Source organism: Anguilla rostrata, chromosome 7 (assembly GCF_018555375.3).
Source record: "Anguilla rostrata isolate EN2019 chromosome 7, ASM1855537v3, whole genome shotgun sequence".
Taxonomy (NCBI): Eukaryota; Metazoa; Chordata; class Actinopteri; order Anguilliformes; family Anguillidae; genus Anguilla; species Anguilla rostrata.
The window spans coordinates 52,225,090-52,242,697 of record NC_057939.1 but is presented as its reverse complement, the minus strand read 5'-3'; the positions used below and the strand labels follow the sequence as shown (position 1 = coordinate 52,242,697).

Sequence of the window (17,608 nt, the reverse complement as noted above, 5' to 3'; positions counted from 1 at the left end):
TTTAAATTTAAACTAAGCTGAGGTATGAGGTAGGCCACTTACTAAAGTTGCAACTGAACATTAGAGGGAATTTAATGTCCTTTATTTAGGGCTTGTATTTTCCTAGAGAGTGCAATTGTAGCCTATTTGGTGGGCACTACTCCCACCTTGATGACACCCTTCCCTTTTTGGTGTTAATAAAATTCTCAATATGGGGTGAGATGAAGATCAGTACCACCAAATAACAGCGTACATTGAACTTGATTGACCTTGACTTTGATTCGAGGGTATCAGTGCACCTATACTCTAAGCAGTGGACCCAACCCATGACAGAATATGTTCCCCACACCATTATGGAATTATCAGAGGCCTTTACTGTTGGAACAATAGTGTGTATGCGTATTTATTCAGTTATTTTCACAACACAGTACTATATAAGCACATTAGTGTGCTTAGATCAGTGTGTCCAGGGAATTTATTCTCCATATTAAGTTTAATCTCTTTTTGAGAACCCATCAAGCCTTTTCCCACCATATCTCATAATTAAATCTCAAACGATCATGGACTACCATACATTGTACTCTTCGCCCTTCCAGTGAAAAACCTACATTTGGGACCACACCTTCCCGTCTAGCAAACCCTGTAGACGCACGGGGCTCAACGCACAGATTTGTGTTGAATCTGGATTCTGAGATAGCTGTCACTAATTAGCTTTTAAGTATCCGGTCAAGTAAAAATATAATATGTGCACTTGCGTAGGCTAGTTTATTTGATGCCAAAGAATACGACAACCGCATTTCAAGTATTTTCTTTCGGAAAACAATGACGCAGTGACTGATTGTCCACATAGTTTCGACGTCATTGTATTTCTAAATTATATTATAAATATATATACATTATTAAATAATTGTAAAAAAATTACCTTAAGTTGTTTTTAAAGACAATAAAAATAAAATCGCATCAAGGTATTGAATTGGAAATAAATTTTTATTTAACATTCCTGGAGTTGAAAGGTCAATGCTTACAAGTTGATTACGTCACAGGCGTTAGTGGTTTTGGTGTAATGGAAGTTCAGTGGTGGAAGCTGAACGTTGATTTCGTGATATACACAATAAAACTATTTAAAAGTTAGATACCAGACCCGGCCCTATCTAGCCAAGGTAAACGATTATTTATTAAAAATGCATTTAAATTACATTTGAAATGCCATTGTTATGTTTGGCAAAGGTAAGTTACAGTGAGCAACAAGCTAGCTAACGTTAGCTAACGTTATCTGCCTTGAGCTCCTTGTCGCAGCCACGCGAGTTCTTTAGCTTGCTAGCTAACTTAGCCAAACAGTGCATGGCAACATTACAAGCAACATTGGTTTGCCTTTTAGTTCACAGTGTGTGGCTGCTAGCTCAACATCAGAATATTGTTAACACGATTGTGCAGTTTCCGCTAACTACATAAGTACTCGGTTAAATACTAAACGTTCATTTGTCACATTCGTAGTTGAATGGGTCTAACGTTATCTAGCTTCCAAGTTAGCTCGCCTATCTTGTCAACTTTAGAAAATGATTAAGAATTGGATGAACACTAACATAATATAGCTTATTTCCAGTAGTTTCTTGCTGACTAGCTGGCATGTATCATAACATTAGCGTTGAGTATTGCCCCGACCCTTAGTTAACGCGTGTTGACCCCACCCATTCGATATTCTTGGCTAGATCTCAAGCTAAATAGTTGCATGGTAATGTTTGCGGCTTGAAGGAGAAACTTTCTGGCTATCTAACAGAGTCATTGGATAAAGATCAGTTACCTAGCTGGCAAGTTAAGTGACAGACTAGTTAGTAGGTTAGGTGTCTGCATTTGTCATTTTCATCGGAGCTGATACTTAATATGTTTCCATAATCGAAAGGAGAACAGAAAACTACTGCAAGTGTTACACACCCACCCAGCCAGATGCCACGGTGACGCGTTTGGGCTCAGCAACCGAGTTAGCTTGCGGTAGCAGCTGTACAGAAAGATTTGTCGTCCATACTCTATGATGTTCTTTTTTTTTTGTAGTGCGACAAGGCCAGTAGTTGATGTTAATTAATTAGACCTATCGTTAGTCTACAGTTATTGAGTGCTGGTTTGTTCGTGCTTTGAAATGACTGTCACAGACAGAGCCAGATAGGTTTGCACAATATATTGGACTAAGATATTATGTTTAATATTAATTTGCACTCATGTATGATGCCTAGAAGATTGAAGTGATGAGTGTGTTTATTTGTGCAATATTTAATATGTGGGCTGTAGCTTTTATTGTCAGTGATTTAAGGAGCTAACGTGCCTAGCGTGGATGGTGTATGTAACTTAGGTTATGTTCCCCCCCCATTCAAGGTCGTAAAGAAGGATCGGGACCAGTAATTCCATGCAGTTGTCCTGACCAGAAGGTTGGTTGTTTTTGATGCCTTGCATCTGAAACTGGCATTATGCCCGCAGCAACTGTGGATCATAGCCAAAGAATATGTGATGTTTGGGCATGCAACCTGGACGAAGAGTTGAAGAGAATCCGGCATGTCATCCGCAAGTACAACTACATTGCAATGGTGAGTTGAGTTCTGGCACGGATCGCAACACTCTAGGCTAATCGATGAGTTTGTTCTGGAAGGGTAGCTGGGTGGATAGCCAAGGAGATGTGTCATATAATTTAACCTATCATGAAAGGAGTGGATATTCTTGACATGCTATGAATGATTTTCAGTTTCAGATGAGCTGCTGTGTGCTTGACCTGTTTTCTTGTATGCAGTCATATCAAATATGTGAAGTGGACTTAAAGTGTGTTTCCCGTTTTGTTTGTAGGATACAGAGTTTCCAGGTGTAGTTGCAAGACCGATCGGAGAATTCAGAAGCAATGCTGACTACCAGTACCAGTTACTCCGATGTAATGTGGACTTGTTAAAGATAATTCAGCTAGGTTTAACGTTCATGAATGAACAGGGTGAATACCCACCAGGAACGTCAACATGGCAGTTCAATTTTAAGTTTAATCTCACGTAAGCACAAAGCCGTCTGTGATCTTCTAACCTTTTTGCTTCTGTGTTATGTCAGTTAACCCGGTGGGCTTGTAAACACACATTGGGAGTGTGCGTAGTCTCGCTCATGTTTGCTGTAGTCTCACAACCGAAGGTGATCGTTTGCTAAGTCATGGTGTTGTTCATGCTGGATTCACGCTGCATGTACTATTTTTTCATAATTAATTCATTTTAAGTTTCTTTTTTTTTAGTCGCAGGTACTGAAACAGGACTCACAGATGTTGAAAAACTACATTATTGAAGTACATGGAAGTTTTCCTTTGGGGATTTGTGTAAATTATGCAAATTATGTAAAAAAAAAAAGGTTAAAAAGACAAATTATTCCACCACTTCAAGAGTTATGCTTTTTCATTCAGAAGATCACATCTGAATTGTATGAGAAAAAAAAATTATAAATATATATTTGCATTATTGCATTGTCTCCAGTGAAAATATTTAATATTTAATTTTTTTTTTAAACACAAGGGACTTCCTGGTTAGATAAATATGAATGCATGTGATTCGGCACTCTTCCCTTTGTAGTCTACCATAGTCACTGTTTCCAGAAATAGCTCTGTGTGTGTGTGGCCCTGCGTTTGGAGTGTCAGTCCGGGTTCGAGTGGCGCCTCCCTTTGTTTCCCCTCCGACAGAGAGGACATGTACGCGCAGGACTCCATCGAGCTGCTGACGACGTCGGGAATCCAGTTCAAGAAGCACGAGGAGGAGGGGATCGAGACGCTGTACTTCGCCGAGCTGCTCATGACCTCGGGGGTGGTGCTCTGCGAGGGCGTCAAGTGGCTGTCTTTCCACAGGTACGCCGCGCTTCGCGACTCTTCACCGCGCTTCACAACACTTAGCGACTCTTCACTTCACTCCGGTGTCTTTCACAAAGGCGCGTGCCGAGCCGAACACTTCATCTGTCTCCTCTTTACTTTTGAGTGATTTCCACATTCTTTTTCAAGCAATGCATTTTTTCTTATTTATATTTTCTGTTCTAATCAGACACCGTCTTCGCCTATGTTGTTGTTATCCTTCTTTCCGCAAGTTCGCGGCGTTGCCGTTTGCTCAAGTTTCCTTCTCTGTCGTTGCAGCGGCTATGACTTCGGATACCTAATCAAAATTTTGTCCAACTCCAACCTGCCGGACGAAGAGGTGGACTTTTTTGAGATCCTGCGATTATTTTTCCCCATTATTTATGATGTGAAGTACCTCATGAAAAGCTGCAAAAACCTAAAGGTGACTTCAGCCTATTCGCTTACAAAAAGCTTTTCAGCAGAAAGCTCTTTCCGTTGCTGTGTCGTTACAGATCATTTTGGTTTGTTAAGCAGTGGCTTTGGTCCAGATGTCCTTTGAGATGCATGGTTAAGCCTAGACTTTGTGCCGTTTGCTTGTGCTAGCCAGTTGCTTGCTGCGGTTACCATTGATCAAGATCCGTTTTCCGTTCTCCACTCGTGACCAAGTGCTGTTTGGTGGACAGGGTGGCCTGCAGGAAGTGGCGGAGCAGCTGGAGCTGGAGAGGATAGGGCCTCAGCACCAGGCTGGCTCCGACTCCCTCCTCACGGGCATGGCCTTCTTTAAGATGAGAGAGGTACTGCGCCAACCCGCAAACTTTAGCATGTGCAAATCTAGTAACATGACCAATGATTGGGGCAAAGGAAATTCTGTGACCAATCATTGGTCACGTTATTAGTTTTGCATGTGCTAAAAGGTTTTTAGTAAAGGATCTTAGTAAATTAGACCCTAAGTCTTCTATAAAGGGCTGTGACCAAGTTGAGCACAGAGTTCGTGATGGAAACGCTTGAGTTGAAACATTAATGCAAGCTTCTTTAGATGGCACATATTTAGAATTACCTGGAATTTTTACTGGAGTGTAGGATATGGATTGTTCTGTGTGGTATTTCATGGTCTTTCTTGTACTCTTTAGGGCTTTAATGATTTTGGACATGTAAGCAATGCACCTGGAGTAAAGAATTATGGTCTTATGATGAATTTGCCTTGTGCGTTAGCATTCTTCTACAGAAAATCAACCCATATTAGAATCCCAGTGTGTGTTCTGTGTCCCGCCATTGCACTTCCTGTACCATCCTGCTGTTGTACTTCCTGTAGCGTTATCCTTTAAGGAAAAAACTATTATAAAAACAATTAGATAAAAAGAACTATTTTGATGCGCGTGACGCATCTTACACTTCCTGCCTGACTGCGTTTCTGTTTTGTCGCAGATGTTCTTCGAGGATCACATCGACGACGCCAAGTACTGCGGCCACCTTTACGGGCTGGGGTCCGGCTCGTCGTACGTCCAGAACGGCACAGGCAACGCCTACGAGGAGGAGGCCAACAAGCAGCAGTCCTGACACTGTGTAGCGCCGCACGCGCCTGACAGCAAAGTGCCCCCCCCTTTTCCCCTCGTCGGTATGTATGGGAGGGGATTGGGAAGATTCCGGAGCTCAAAGGTGGGGGGGGGGGATAGGTAGAGGTAAGGTTGTTCTGGGTCTCCTGTGAAACAGGGCCGTGATAAATTGTGCAATTCGTCACAGTCCTCAAACGGTCAAGGTGTTCCATGTTATCTTCTGTTAAAAAAAGAAAGAAAAAAACATGAAGTGACTGGTTGGTTCATTAAAAAAAAAAAAAAAAAAAAAAAAAAAACTCATGTGTAGCTCTTCAAATGTGGACTGTAAAACTGTTTTTTAGTTTTTCAGGAAACAGACCATGGGAAATTGCACTTTAAAGGCCTGAACAGATTATTTGCCTTGGAGAGGAAAGCTAGATCGTTATTTCTTCCTTGTAAAGAAATTTAAATTGAAGACGGTTCGCCCCTTCGTTGCCTTCTCTACGTGGACATTCTTCCGCTAAACTCATAGCATTTAAAGGTGGAAAATGTGCTTGGGCTTAGATTTTTATTTTACTACCAAACTCAGCCTTAATATTACCTCTTTTTTCTTTAATTTTTTTTCTTTTTTTCCCTTTTATTTTGGTCGCTAAAGCTTGAGGTTGGATGTTTGGCTCATTCAGATGCTAATATGCCAGTCACTTACATGTACGGTTTTACCCTGATATATGAGGGACATCTGTGTATGGTTTTTTTTTTTTTTTTTTTTGAGATCAACCCATAACTGAGCACGTGCAGCTCACTTTGACACTGGCACAGGTAGATATGTGGAAGGCTCAAGTGATCTGGTTTTGCACTGGTTTTTACTCTAAGTTTAGTGTGCACCAATTTTACCATTACAATTAGGATAAATTAGGAGAAGAAACGCTTACTGCCACTATTCAATTGAAATGAGGTAATCCGGAATGTCTGTGTGGAGTTTTTCATTTGCGTTGTTTTAAAAGTGACTTGAAAATTTGCGGTGTTTTAGTAAAATTTAAAAAATTGAAAGAAGTCTAGAGCTTTTATTCGTTGAAGAAACGACGGTTCTTAACATAGCCTAAAATCTTAACCAACTTGAGCCCCAGATTTCAGTGGAATTATTTTTACCTGTAGTACTGGTTTTCTGAATGCACGTTCGAGTGCCGTTTGTTCCTTTGTATTGTATTGCTTTACAATCCCTGTACGTTTCTCACAGCCTCTGCATGTACTCATTGCGTTTAGATAATGATTTACACTTGCTGTATAGTTTCCTAGTAGCTTGAGCTTGTACGGAGACGTGAGTTGCATGAACACAGGTTGTGATCTGCTGTTGAATGTTATTTTCCATTGGAAGATTATAGGAAATATTTCCCATTTTTGGTTTCATTTTATACTGCTGTGTAGAGGATTCCCGTTCAAGAACATGAGAAATTATGCAATACATAGGGTGTCTGTTTTTAGAGCTTTTGTAAATAAAAGCTTCAGACTTTTCTTACACAAGATTGGACAGTTTGTTTGTTATTGTGACTGATTTTCCTACAGTTGCACCAGCTTTTTCCCCCCGTGCTTTATACACCCAAGTGAGAGGTTTTGGGGAGTTCACATTTTCAACATTGAGATTTAAATAATTTTTGTTCTTCACCTAAGACACCTTGAATCCTTGAATGAAGTGGTTGCCAAGCTTTGTTTGTGTTTGCTTGGGAAGGACTGGCAGCCTATTCTGTGCATGCATAACTATCTGCTGCATCCATTGGGGTCCTGGTTGGGTCACCCTAAGCGCTCTCTAGCAGTCAAGTGCTGTTGTAGCTGCTGGTACAGTTGCTCTTGGCTAAGCCAGCAGTATTGCACAACGAGTCAGATGTGGAAGAAAAATGCAAATCGTAAAGTTCAGCTATAGGCAGCGTACGTGGTGTCACCACCCTTTCGCGTTAGGGAAGAACAGCTGAAGAATCATTTGTTTATTTTTTTTTGCAGACTGGGAGTTTTATAAAACGAGCCTGGCAAAATTTAAAGTTTTGAACGCAAAACTTTATTTCTCATCTTGACGAGGCATTCACATTGTACACAGTCTTCACATCGTATTCAAAGAGATAAGCATATTCCATATCGCCAGCAAATTAATATAAAAATATATTATGCTATACTGTTTACATAATACATGGGTTGCATCAATTAAAAGCATACACTGTAAGACATACATTTCTTAGAGAAAAATGCAGCATTCCCAGTCAACAAAACACCAATGGTTTTCACCAGTAACATTTATGCTGTACATTAGTAAACTTTCAAATAACAAATATTTTGGATTTTTAAAACCCCATGTTCATTTTTATTTTTATTTTTATATAACAGTGGAACAACACTGAAATCAGTAATGTTATAATGTTTTTTTTCTGGCAATCCCTCAGCCTATTCATACTGTTGTTACCGTGACACCTTAAAACCTCAATTGTAAATGTATGACAAGTGTTGCATGAGCATATCATATATAGTTTCTGCTTAGAGCCAATTTGACTTTCTGGTGTGCTTAGAATAATAAAAAAAGATTCTGTCATTACAGTATACAATTAAATTCAAAAGAATTGGGACAGTAACAAAATATTGACCTTGCAAATCATAAAATTTGTCAAAACGTACTTTGTCCCAATACTAATGCTGACTTGAAATAGGGGAACCTAACTCATCGAACGACATTGTTGTAATATCGTAGACATTCTGAATTTTTCCTCGTAGTCATCGTTTCATTTGAAATACAAATGTGATTAGTACAGAGGAAAAACAATAAATTTGCCGTGACTGTCCCAGTACTTCTGCATATATATTAAATTATATCCAGTCTGAACTTTTGTATCACGCTCTTCAACGACAGGCTGTCATTGTAACAACGACAGTACATTTGCTCGTAAACTATATGAGAGAGGCCACTCCCACCCATCTTGATCGTAAATCTTGGGACACCCCAACCAATAAAATATAGCAGCAAATCAAAGGCAGTTTTTTTAAGTCCTCCTACCCACTCACTAAACTGCTGTCCGTGAAATTGCTCCATGAGAGGTATAGAGAGAAATCCTCCAGCACGCGCACAGCTAGATTACCCATTTACTTAGTAAATTGGAGGTATATATCGTTCTTACACGGTTGTAGGAATGATGGATTGGTCTTACAGGCACTATTCCCTGTATGACTGCTCAATGGGTATTGTTTCTCCCCCCCCCCCCCCCCCCCCCAAGTACAAGTGATTGCATTTAACACTTCCAGGCAGTAAAATAAAGATGACTTCATAAAACTGAATCACACAAGAACATTCTTCCCCGAAAGGAAATGAGATCATGTACGGAAAGCAAACAGCGCTTTCTGTGATGAACAGTGAGTCACAATGCGCCACAGGTCTGGAAACAGTCATCACATGACAGAGCTTTGGGCGTTAGTAAAAAAAATAAATAAATAAATAAATAAAATACACCTGTGTGTCAGCAGGACAGGAGCTGGGGCTGAATTTCTGAAACTATGCAGGTAGCCATTTTGAGGCTATATGTCCAAAATAAAAATAGGGGGTGGGGGTGGGATATGGGTCTTAACCCTGCTCTGTCCGCATAGCACACACAGATAGTAGGTGAGCCAGGACTACTCACTCATTCACTACTGCGTTAGCTGGAGGAGGGGCCAGCCTCAGCTGGTGTTCCTTATTCTGGGAAAGGTTGGCACAGCAGCAGCAGTTTGAGAGGCACAGTTGGCAATTTCAATTTGGGGGAGAAAAGAGATGGAACCAAAGGGGGTAAAAAGGACATACAATTAGCCAATTCAGATTGCATGGAGGGTGAAAAAAAAAGTGTAAAAATACTAGGAAAGAATGTCAATGATAAATTGTATGAGTATTTTTCTGATTTGCTTTAGATGTTTCTTTCCCCCCCTTGACCTGGTGTGTTAGAGAGCTAATGCATCATTCACTCTGGTGGGGGGGGGGGGGGGGTGAAAGAGAGGGGGGGTGTTTTCAGTTTCTCCTGTGCATTTCATGGCATTGCACTTTTATTTCTACATCTGACATAAATCAGCCACCGCAGAGTAGAAGCTTCTGAAGCTGAAGTGACCAGTAGATTTGCAGTGAAAGATTTTTATTTGTTTTTACCTCCGAGATACTGACCTTCAATTTCATACAGGCACCTTATTTCATTCAAATCCATAAATAATAATACAGCCCTTATAGCTCACAGCATTATGTGCCCGTGAATATACCTTCGAAGCGTTCAGCATGTTTAAATGCTCACCGACTAGATCAAAGTCACACAGTACTGCATATACTGATAAACACAGCATAGAGAAAGTGCTATATGAAAGTGCTGTTTATTACCGATATACCTCTCGTTCAAGTCTTATACACATACAAAATGTTTTTTTTTTAGGTATCTTTTGGCATGCCGTATAAAAGCTTCAACTGCATTGTGTACATCTCAGTGGTCACACAATGCAGAACGTCTTTTCAACTGTACAGTTATCTGAAGTATGTTTATTTTTCTGACAAATGTCCATTTAAGTTGTTGGTCCAAATAAGACTCATAATGATAACTTCAGTGTAAAAAAAGTTCTGTTTGTAATATCTGTATGCATTTTTCTATACTCACAGGCAAATTATATAGACGAAGGCACGAAAAGTAAATAAAACTTTGAAACGTTAATAAGAAGCTTGTCATTTAAAATGTAGGAGTAATTCCATGTTCCAAAAGTCAAACTGTCAACCTCAGAGCTCTTTGTAAGAAAACATGAAAGGTACATTCTCAAAGCTATTACCTATAATCCACAGTGCCACAGACGCTAAAATCTTTTCTTTCTTTTTTTTTTTACTTTCTTGCTGTGCTTCTTTTTTTTTCAAATACAAACTTTAAAAACAGTACGAATAGTTGGAATGCTACTTTGTCCTTGCAACTTTGACTTGACACATCGTTTCTAGGCCACAAAACAGCTTCGTATTTCACCACGATCGTGGGTACAATTCCACATTTCTCGAATCTCAAAGTTGAAGCCATGTTTTTTTGTAAATAAATGCTGTAGGTAGAAACATCAGCTCTTTTTTTTTCCTCACAGAGTGATTGAATGCACCATTTCGGTTTTGAGCCGAGAGATGAAAAGCACTAATCAGATGATGGGATTTTGCCAAGACAGCACACCCACACAGGCACACCAACCACTCAGTATGACCAAGATCCCCCCTGGGCTCCATCACACTCCATAGACCAGACCTATGAAAACAGAGAGGGGACCTTCAAACGCTGTAAGAGGGAAAAAGAAATATGAATAGGAGATTAAAAAGTAGTGGACATCTTGCACTTCCTGTGTGAGTACCAATTAAAATTTTTTACAGGGTGCTATAAATAGTAATTAAAAAATTAAAAAATACTGACAGTAAAATATGCTGTTTTTTTAACTTTATGAGCAGTCACATGCAGTATATCACATGCAAGCCATTTTAAATTAATTGAACATTGGATCGATATTGCTATTTATTACCATACGTGTTATATACAAGTGAGAACTATTACAATTGTGTATGTATAAGGTTTATCATGACTCAAACGTATCTGCAGACTCTACAGCAAATTGTATTGTGTTATCAGCACTGCATGTGCATGATAAGTCAGATATCTACGTCTCGAATAATAAATCATGTACAAATAAAAACACACTCCAGTTAAACATGACAGCACTACAGTTCTCTTATCCTTCATCTAACTTCATTGATATATTCGATGAAGTATAGTAATAGATTCATCTTCTTTCTCACCAATTATATAAAATCAAATATTGTTATATTACTTGTGATGCTATCCCATGGTTCCTATCCTGCAATTTAACACTTGTCCAGTTGTTTTATATTAACATATAAAGAAATGGAAGAGACTTTGTTCTTTTTTGATATTCAAATGTCTAAAACAAATACTATTTCTCAATACTGATAATGATGCCCGCTTTCAAATAGAAGCCAGTAAAAATTCAAATACAATATTATGTAGTGAACAATCGTTTTTCCTGTTTTGTCAGATTATTTGGCTGTATTAATTGTGTCCAACCAGCAGGTGGCAGTGGTGCCAGAAGAGACTAGGCCTGTTTCTGCCTTTCTCTGCAATATGAAAATACTTTTTCCATGAGTATCAACTTATCAAACTGACATATGGTGACATTACAAGTCATCCAGGACATAGTTACCCATTTCTGAAATAAAAAACCACACATTTAAACAAATGGCAGTCATGTTGGTTACCAACCTTTATTCCAGTATGTAAATCCTTCTTTAAGTCTCATTTTCTATGGTCATTGCAGGGTTGCTTGTTCCTAAAAGACAAAACAAATTATGCAATGATGAAAATCACTACTCATTCGTATTTCAAATCGTAACTTAATGTGGTAATTTTGTGAAATTCTGTTTGTAGCAGCTGAAGCTCTTAATACGAGTGCCCTACAGGAAATTCAGAGTGTGTAACCCATTTTCAGAGCATGAGTGTTAATTAAATAAATATGATATTATTCTTATTTTAAGTTGTTGGATTTTTTATAATTAAATGTTAACGATAGTGCTTAGATCCAGTTATGACTGCTTTGGTTGGAAACACCCTGCCACACCACGTTGTTCCAGGAAAGGTGTGAAAGGGCTGTATTTGTCCTTGTTAGACTCAATCTGGTAGCCGAAAGCTGGTGCCACAGCCTGTGATGACCATCTGCTCGAGTCGTGGGTCTTCTGCTTCAGGGGCATAGCGCACCCAAAATTATTCGAGTGCTTTACGTCCACATTACAAATATTATTTCTTCAATCTCGTGTTTCTACTCTGATGCCAAGAGTGACAGCATTACACATCCAGCATTAACAATACACGGTCAGGTGTTGGGATAGCAGGAGGAGGGTGGGGTCAAAATGGAACGGGAGCGTCCTATCGCCTCTGACCTTGCGTGTCCTTGTCCTCGCCCTCGCCCCCTTCGCTCTCCGTCCAGGACTGTCCGCTGTTCAGCAGCCGACTCTGGGACTCTCTGAGTGGCTTAGCTGGGAAGGCGGTGGTTTCTCCAGCACTGCCAAGCACACACAGGGACAAGTTAGCATGTTCCATGTATACCGACACACTAGCAGGCAGGCACACAAGGACATGCTAAATAGCATGTTCCATGTATACTGACACACTAGCAGGCAGGCACACAAGGACATGCTATATGCTATCCTGTCTGTTAATCAGATATGACCGCCTAAGAATAAATAGCATGTTCCATGTACTGCATATGGACACACACTAGAAGGCAAACATGATACATGCTATCCTGTCTGTTAATCGGATGTGACTGTCTGTCTGAGGCAAATATCATGTTCCATGTATACACTACCTACACACAAGTAGGCATAAACTAGGTTATCGGTGAAACAATTACAATTAACAATCAATCAAACAACAATCAAATTATAAAACAGTGACAGATCGATATGTTTTCTGTTGTATTTTAAAAATATAACGATTTCCCTATTCTGAATACAGGCGTATTGTGTGTGCTTCATCTATGCATTAGATTAATGAAAAAAAAAAAAAAAAAATTTTGTTAGTAACACTGGCAACCTTCAGTGTGAATCACTTGCAGCAGGGCCTGACTGACCACCAGGACTGACGCAGTGCAGTCGGCCCCGTGGGGAACGCGGGCCGAGCGAGAGGTGACTCACGGCTTGTTTGGCGGGTTGAATCCGACCGGGGTTGGCGGCTGCTCGGGGTCCTGGTTCACGAGGCAGGTGGGAAAGGAGCAGCCATCACCCTGGCTGCGTTCCAGGGAGAAGAGAGGAGACTCAGTTCTGCCGTACTTTCCTTAAAAGATTCTTTGCGGAGATTAGTGGAATGCTTCAGCACTTGAGGAGTGACGGGTCCTCCGTGGCTGCTGGTGTTATTACCCATCTCTAAGAGATGTGCTCCTTTCGACTAGATGGAAAAGAGCACATTCTGGTTGTGTGCATGCATGTAGACCAGGGCTTCCCAACCCTGTTTCTGGAGATCTACTGTCCTGTGGGTTTTTATTTCATCCCTAATTTAGCACACCTGATTCTACTAATTAGCAGCTCCATGAGATCTCTAGCTGTTGAATGAGGTGTGCTTTGTTATGGCTGGAGTGTGAACCTAAAGGATGGTAAATCTCCAGGAACAGGGCTGGGCAGCCCTGCTCTAGCTGTTGAATGAGGTGTGCTTTGTTAGGGCTGGAGTGAAAACCCACAGGATGGTAGATCTCCCGGAACAGTGTTGGGCCCTGCTGTGGACTATGGGCGAGTAGACGTTCTACCTGGAGAAAATGGGCAGTGGCCAGTACTTCTTCTCATCGCCGAAGACCTGTCTGAAGTTCTTGTTGAAGCCCAGGCTGAAGCCATTCTTATCCGCTCCGTGTCTGAAGGCGGGAGCTCGGAAGGCCTCTGTGATCAAAGATATCATAAAACATTGATCTCTTTCAGCTGCGATCAGAGATATCATAAAACGCTGATCTCATTCATCTGTGATCAGAGATATCATAAAACACTGATCTCAGTGATCAGAGATATCATAAAACATTGATCTCTTTCAGCTGCGATCAGAGATATCATAAAACGCTGATCTCATTCATCTGTGATCAGAGATATCATAAAACACTGATCTCAGTGATCAGAGATATCATAAAACATTGATCTCTTTCAGCTGCAATCAGAGATATCATAAAACACTGATCTCTTTCAGCTGCAATCAGAGATATCATAAAACGCTGATCTCATTCATCTGCAATCAGAGATATCATAAAACACTGATCTCAGTAGCGATCAGAGATATCATAAAATAGCCTACTGATCTCACTCAGCTGCAATCAGAGATATCATAAGACACTGATCTCAGCTGCAATCAGAGATATCTTAAAACATTGATCTCACTCAGCTCACAGACCCACACTGGATTACTGTGTACGGCCTTGTACTATCAGCTGTATGCTCCAGGGCTATCCTTAGCTAACCCTAGCTCAGCTGATGAGGTTGACCTTAGCCTATGCTAGTTAGCGCCACAGTCTACAGCAATGATGGTCTTTGCTACGGGCACCCAGTTAATGAAGCACCATGTACAGAACACTCTGTGCGTCTGTTAAAAAAAACTTTTCATCAGCTGAATTGATTCTATTCTGTTTCTGTCAACAGAAACATCCAATTTGTGAGATTTTGAGTCTTGACAGAGAATCCTACAACCATCTCCCGTTTCTTGGACTCTTGTGCTGTTCGCAGGTTGTTAACTGGAAATCGAGCACAAATACAATCTGTCACGTTTACGACAACAACAAAGAAAATCAATGCACTGGAGAACTGTGCTGCGTTTTTCAAGGGGATATGGTCGTTATTATTTGTTACTCCATCGCAAAAATTCCATTGTGTGACCATTAATCTTTTCACCTTTTCATTATCTACAGCTCTGGAAAAAATTGAGACAAATTTTCAGTTTCACAGATTATATATGTACTGCATGTGCCTGTGTAAAATCTAACTTGTGATGTTCTTTCATGAACTACCAACCACATTTGACTTTCTTTCCTAACAAAAATGTTAATGTCAATGTCAATCAGCACATTTATGTGCGGAAAATGTCAACTGGTCACAATACGAAAAATAGAGTGTTGTTGTACACAGAATAACACAAGCTACTCATTTTATTTATACCCATAAATAAATAATTTTAATATAACAATGACTGCACTTAGGAATGGCTGAACAATCAATATTTGGTTGAGTAACCCCCAGTTCTTCAAAAAAATATATGGGGTGGTCTCATTTTTTTCCAGAGCTGTACGTACTGTATGCCTTTATTTAATACCGTGTAAAAAAAGATACAAGTTATCTCCCTAAAGGAACCATTTCTACTGGCCGCTGGGAAAGTTGGAATGTTTTCCGTGCATATTTGAGAGATTGATTGTGATGAGTTCATGTTTGACTAAACAGATGCTGTAGAGAAACATATTGCGCTAAATAAATATGTTCCCACGCACACAGACGGGTGGATAACAGCCTCTGCCTCTTTATGCAAGCCTAATGTAATGGAGTTCACTTATTCTGTACCTTTGAAGATATGGTTACGGAGTATTCAATTGTAAGCTCCCACTTATCCTGCTGTTTTTACGGTCCAGCCTGTGACCTGCACCTGCTGCAATTCTGAAACTGAGAGCCATTTGAATAGGCAAAGCCTCTGATGTATGCTTGTGGGTTGAAAAAGGAAACGATTACCAAAATAAAATACAGTCAGGTCCATGAGGGCTCATATAGGTCAAATTCAGGAGGAATCGGGCAATATCAGCAGCCAAAAACATAACTGACATTACTGTGTGTAATTACTGTGCTTCACAACCCCCCTCTTCCTGTGGACAACATTCCACAGCCGGCTAATTGTGCATTCAGGTATACCTGTTCTCTCCCATCAAGCTTTCCTAGCTGGGCACCCCTTATCATCCGAATTCTAAGCCTCTTACCGCTGCACGATCCTTTCATGACATCGTAACCCTGTACCTGGATAATCCAGTCCGAAACGAGACAAAGATCAGCACTGTGCACGCACAATGGGAGCTTGCACAAGTGACGGCTTCCACAAAGAGGACATTAATGTGGTATAATATAGGGACTATAACCCCCTGGAAGCTTTAAATAATTCTTCCGTAGTTTCGCTCTAATTAGGAAGGAGATATAATAAAAATAAAAAAAACCTCAATGCCAGCTGTTATATAAACGAATTAATCTGAAATATGAGTAGAGAAGTCCTGAGCGAAATAATAAGTTTCAAATATTTAGCAACTGATTACCGCTGATCTTCTACTCAAAACAGCACTCCAGTAAGCCACATGACATTTCAGAGATCAGCTCAGACAACACAAATATTTGACACAGAAGTTAACTCCATTTTCTGTCCTGCTTCAGTTTGAGCCTCCCGAAGGGATCTTTTCTCGGTTCCATTGACCGCCAAGAAATCTTCACTTCCTGTTTTCACTCGTTCCGGCTCCTCTGGAGTGGCGAGACCGGGCGCGATGGACGAAAACCGAGAAGAAGAAGAAGACGGGGCGCATTCGAAATGCCGAGGGGATTCTCGCGGGCGGAGAGCCGCGCGATTGACGGAGAGCAGTCATGCGTGGCACCCTGCCCCCGGCCTTCTGAAAGCCCGTCCGGGGGAGACAGCAGGCCATTCACACAGCCAAAGCTTCGCTCACGTTTCACCCTGGTGCCAGCGTACCGGAACAAGCCCACTTCAAAACAGGCCCTTCAGTCTATGGACGCGTCTTGGCCAACGTTAAAGGATCTCTCAGTTTGAAAGCACTATTATTGTTATTGGAACAGGGCCATAACATGAAAAGGTGGTAGTACGACACAAAAATGCAGCGTCGTCATAGATAATAACACACACAGCAACAACCAAATGAAGACACACAGTGCAATGGTTCCTCCTGTTAGTTCATACACTAACTACTAAAGCACACTAAACTGGTAAACAATGCCTACCATTTCATTTTAATACTTTTAATTTATTTCTTGTACACTCAATTTAATTAGCATTTCTTACTTTATTCTCAGGGTTCCATGCAATCACAGTAAATGACGTAATGACACAGCTCAGTCAGCAGGGGGCGGAAGAGAGACAGAGCGCTCACCCAGAGTGGATCTGTTCTTGCCGACCAGCCAGCAGTGGTACCCAAACAGGGAGGAGAGGCTGACCGAGAACATGGAGGCCGCAAAGAACAGGAACATGATGTGGAATTTAGCCTGGGTGTCAGGCAGCCCGTTCTGGGGAGACAGGAGATCATCCTTTACACAACGGAAGATAAAACGCAGGCAAAGGGGAACAGTTTCACACGCAGAGACAGTCTAACACAGAGGAGAGAGACAGGCACAGAGGACATTTTTACACACAGAGGAGATAATCCTTTACACAACGGAAGATAAAACACAGGCAAAGGGAAACAGTTTCACACACAGAGACAGACTAACACAGGAGAGAGACAGGCACTGAGGACATTTTAACACACAGGGTTTTTTTTTACACATACAGGAGCTAGAGACACGGAACTTTCTCACACACACACACACACACACAGGCGACAGTCACATGCGTTGGTAAGACAGTGGGGACATTTTCCCCACAATGAGGGAACTGTCACACACCGTATTCTTACAAACACAAAGAAAACCTTCACACAGTCATACAGTAATGCAGTCAGGAGACTTTCACACACAAACACACCTATG

The 17,608-nt window shown here is 40.8% G+C and overlaps 2 protein-coding genes across 7 annotated transcripts in view; one reads left to right on the top strand and one right to left on the bottom strand.

The window, feature by feature from the left end:
• The first annotated feature begins 1,006 nt into the window (after positions 1 to 1,006).
• Positions 1,007 to 10,569, top strand: cnot7 (CCR4-NOT transcription complex, subunit 7). 5 transcript variants are annotated; one of them, XR_010331448.1, is made up of 8 exons: positions 1,007 to 1,139; positions 2,347 to 2,555; positions 2,809 to 3,002; positions 3,671 to 3,832; positions 4,112 to 4,256; positions 4,498 to 4,608; positions 5,240 to 5,429; positions 10,447 to 10,569. XR_010331448.1 is itself a non-coding variant. In XM_064345038.1 (7 exons), exons 2-7 carry the CDS (start codon positions 2,439 to 2,441, stop codon positions 5,369 to 5,371), a joined length of 861 nt encoding a protein of 286 aa, XP_064201108.1. In that variant the 5' UTR covers positions 1,007 to 1,139; positions 2,347 to 2,438; the 3' UTR covers positions 5,372 to 6,867. The 5 variants fall into 5 exon arrangements, 3 of the variants coding, with proteins under 3 accessions (XP_064201108.1, XP_064201109.1, XP_064201110.1); XR_010331447.1 differs by lacking the exon at positions 10,447 to 10,569 and adding an exon at positions 5,709 to 6,867; XM_064345038.1 differs by lacking the exon at positions 10,447 to 10,569 and having other exon boundaries at positions 5,240 to 6,867.
• zdhhc2 (zinc finger DHHC-type palmitoyltransferase 2) overlaps positions 7,374 to 17,608 on the bottom strand; it is a 25,625-nt gene continuing 15,390 nt past the window's right edge. Inside the window, exons 8-13 of one of the 2 annotated variants that reach the window (XM_064345037.1) lie at positions 17,014 to 17,146; positions 13,660 to 13,786; positions 13,055 to 13,147; positions 12,299 to 12,420; positions 11,625 to 11,691; positions 7,374 to 10,601 (exon numbers count right to left, since the gene is read on the bottom strand). In XM_064345037.1, the coding sequence (XP_064201107.1) occupies positions 11,651 to 11,691; positions 12,299 to 12,420; positions 13,055 to 13,147; positions 13,660 to 13,786; positions 17,014 to 17,146 (516 nt within the window). In that variant the 3' untranslated portion in view covers positions 7,374 to 10,601; positions 11,625 to 11,650. Of the gene's footprint in view, positions 10,632 to 11,624; positions 11,692 to 12,298; positions 12,421 to 13,054; positions 13,148 to 13,659; positions 13,787 to 17,013; positions 17,147 to 17,608 lie in introns of both variants that reach the window. The other variant, XM_064345036.1, reaches the window with a different exon arrangement.